The following is a 3,272-nucleotide window of genomic DNA, read 5'->3' as shown; positions in this document are numbered from 1 at the left end:
CGCGTGCGCGCGCACACACACACACACACACTGCACATACATAGATGCAGGCAAAACAACATATAAAAAATATGTCTTTAAAAGCCTCCAGAAGCGTTTTCTGGGATTACATTAACTTGGGCCTTCTTCTGATCATTCTCATATACAAAGGAGGTGTGACCACTGATAGACAGGAAGAATTGATCTTCGAGGGGGAAGCTGAGTCTTTTGAGCATCCTTCATCAGTTCACATAGCTTTCAATCCCCCTCCTTTTTGAGAAAGGGTCTCACTATATAGCCCAGCTGGCCTAGAACTGGCTATGTAGATCAGGGTGGCCTCAGACTTAGAGATCTGCCTGGCTATGTATCCCCAGTGTTGGGACTAGACACGTGTACCACCATACTGACTCAGCTTGCAGTCCCTTCTGATCAGCCTTTTTGCTATAACACTGTACTCTGACATAGTACACACACAAACACTAAGTATTGCTACTAATTCTGAATATTTAACTATCACACAATACATTAATAAACAACAAAAACGTTTCTCTTTGTCACCTAGGGCATATTTTATCATTTTATAGAATGAGTGAGATTGCTTTTCTTTGTGTTGATCACAGTGACTGTATTTGTTCTAACAAAATGCTTAATATCCTTAGCATTTTTCCCTTTTCATGTGTATGTGTGTGGTGTTTGCGTGTCTGTGTATAATACTCATCTGTGTGCAGGTGCATGCACATATATGTTTGTGTGTGTGCCTGAAATTGATGTCGGAAATCTTAATTTTTCTTCTGCTTTGTTCACTGAAGCAAGGTCTCTCGGTAAAACCCAGAGTTCATCGACACGAGAACTCTCTCTAACCAGGGACAACCAGGCTACTCTTCCTCCAAGGACTCCCTGTCTCCACTTTCAAAGGCTTAAAGAACAGGTGAGCCACCACACCCACCCAACATATGTGTGGGTTCCGAGGATTCGAACTCCTGTCTTATAGATTGCACAGCGGATGTTTTAACTATTGAGATATCCCACCTCCAGTTTTGGCCGGATTAAAAAAAAAAAGTAAAACATTAGTCTTATGAGATATGAACTCATGAGGCATAGGTAGGAGGTCTCCGTGAGTCTGAGGCTAGTCTGGTCTATATTAGTTCCAGGATAGCCAGGGCAACATAGTGAGACCCTGTCTCAAAAAGAAAGCAACCCAAAAACTAATCAAACAAATAAAACAAACTGTTTGCTTTGGGGACCAGAGAGATGGTTCAGTGGTTAAGAACACTTCTGCTCTTGCAGAGAACCCAAGTTTGGATTTTAGCATCCACAGCAGGGGGCTCAATACTGTCTAATGTGAGCTCCAGAAGATCTGACCTCTGCAGGTACCTTCCACTAATGTGCACATAACCACAAACATACAGACACATACATGCAGCTTAAAATAGGAAATGATAGTGAATTTAAATAGTCACACTGCTTTCAAAACATTGTCAATCTTAGCTCACAAAACTCTTAATTCTCCTCGCTCTTAGTGACATTACATATAACCACAGACTATTCGTAAGTAACGTTCCATTTAAAATGCTTTTAACGGAGAGTAGTCCTATAGATTCCTTCATGTGAATATTATAAGCTGAGTTAAGACTACCAGAGTTAAGCAGAAAAGCAGGAGTTAACTGGAAACCCTCAGTGAGGCAACGGGAGCCATGGCAGAAGCCTGCCCGCCCTTTGCTCAAACCAGCACCGTGAGTGATGTCTTCCATATTCACAGTCCAGAGAAAATTTCACTCGTTTGTTTGGAAAGCCACGTTGCCAGTGAGCAACACAGTTCCCGAATCTTTGAAGAAGAATCTTTGAAGAACCTTATCACTTCAAACAATAAATGGAGAAATTAGTAAGTGTGAGACTCTTAAGAAAGCAAAGCAAAACAAAAAAACCCTCTTCCCAGACTGGAGAGATGGCTCGGCAGGTAAGAGCACTGACTGCTCTTCCAAAGGTCCTGAGTTCAATTCCCAGCAACCACATGGTGACTCGCAACCATCTGTAATGGGGATCCAATGCCCTCTTCTGGTGTGTCTGAAGACAATGACAGTGTACTCACATACATGAAATAAATGAATAAGTCTTTTTTTTTTTAACCCTCTTCCCATAGAGTCTGTATTCTTTTGGACACACATTCTTGCTGTATGTTTCAGATTAAAGAGATGCATCCAGCATCCCTAGCTTCATCATTGCTTTCAACAGGCTGACCTACCAAGATACCCCTACTAGCCTGGCACAGATTCACCATGAAGAACCCTGGGGACAAGGGACCAGGGGCAGAGCTGGTGTAAAGGTCCCATCACCTGTAGATGGATGCGAAGGGGCAGGTGAGCCGTGCCGATCCGGACTCCTCTGTGAGCCTGAAGTTATCGAAGATGACGTAGTCTCCACCCGTCAGATGGCCTTGGCACCCCACAGAGCAGATTTCCACCTGCATCTCAGGCCTTACTCGGGGGTAAAACATATTTGCACCCCACAAGTAGAGGCCACAGGGTACAGGCTCCTCCAAGGGCTCCTTGATGTAGCAGTAACCCAGGCGTTTGCGCTCTCCCTGTCTCGCACAGTTATTGCATCTCTGCCAAGGTCCCCACTGGGTATACACTACCTCTCTGTGGCCCAGGTTCAGTGTCTCATTCATTAGGGGCTTCTGACCCAGGTTTTTATGCGTGGCATGCAACCTGGTGACATCCTGGAAATCAATCTTGTAACTGGTCACTTGAGTTCCATACTTGTCCTGGCATTGATAAATGCCCGTGTTGGAGGGTAACGGGTTGTGGATGTGGAGACCACCTTCTGGGCTCTTTCTTACATTGGAAACACTGGACAAGTTGATGGGCTTACCATCTCCACTCGGCCCAGAGAATAACCAGTGTGTGTCGGAGATAGTGCATTCCAAGAGAACATCATTGCTGGAGAGGAGGGCCAGGAAACATTCCCTGGCCTTGGGACAGCTGACGGGAGTGTGGAGCCCCAACACTGGGAGAGCAGAGCTTAGCAGTGTCCACAGGGTGGTAAGCATGGTGGACTGGGAGGATGGCTGTGCACTGGTCACCAGCCTGCACATTGTGAGGTCACCCATGAACTCAGGCCTCTCATCTCAATCTTTGACAGCAAGGTGAACCAAGAGGCTATGAAGCCACCAGCTCCCTTTGTGACAAGGTGAGATGTAATTTGCCTAGTTGGGTCTGTGTTGGTGCCTACCACCCCCACTAACCACTCCTCCTCCAGCAGGAATACCAGAGTGCCGCCCGCCGTCGCAGGAC

General features: G+C 45.8%; 1 protein-coding gene across 2 annotated transcripts in view; it reads right to left on the bottom strand.

Annotated features, from left to right (window-relative positions):
- Positions 1 to 3,272, bottom strand: part of Fam187b (family with sequence similarity 187 member B) — a 12,897-nt gene that overhangs the window by 4,885 nt on the left and 4,740 nt on the right. The window contains exon 1 of one of the 2 annotated variants that reach the window (XM_021217444.1): positions 2,313 to 3,016. The exons of the other annotated variant lie outside the window; for it this stretch is intronic. Within the exon in view, the coding sequence (XP_021073103.1) occupies positions 2,313 to 2,647 (335 nt within the window). The 5' untranslated portion in view covers positions 2,648 to 3,016. Of the gene's footprint in view, positions 1 to 2,312; positions 3,017 to 3,272 lie in introns of those variants that run through there. 2 annotated transcript variants of the gene reach the window in all.

The sequence above is a fragment of the Mus pahari genome, chromosome 1, assembly GCF_900095145.1.
Source record: "Mus pahari chromosome 1, PAHARI_EIJ_v1.1, whole genome shotgun sequence".
Classification (NCBI taxonomy): Eukaryota; Metazoa; Chordata; class Mammalia; order Rodentia; family Muridae; genus Mus; species Mus pahari.
Note: the sequence above shows the minus strand (reverse complement) of the source record. Positions and strands in the feature narration are given on the sequence as shown.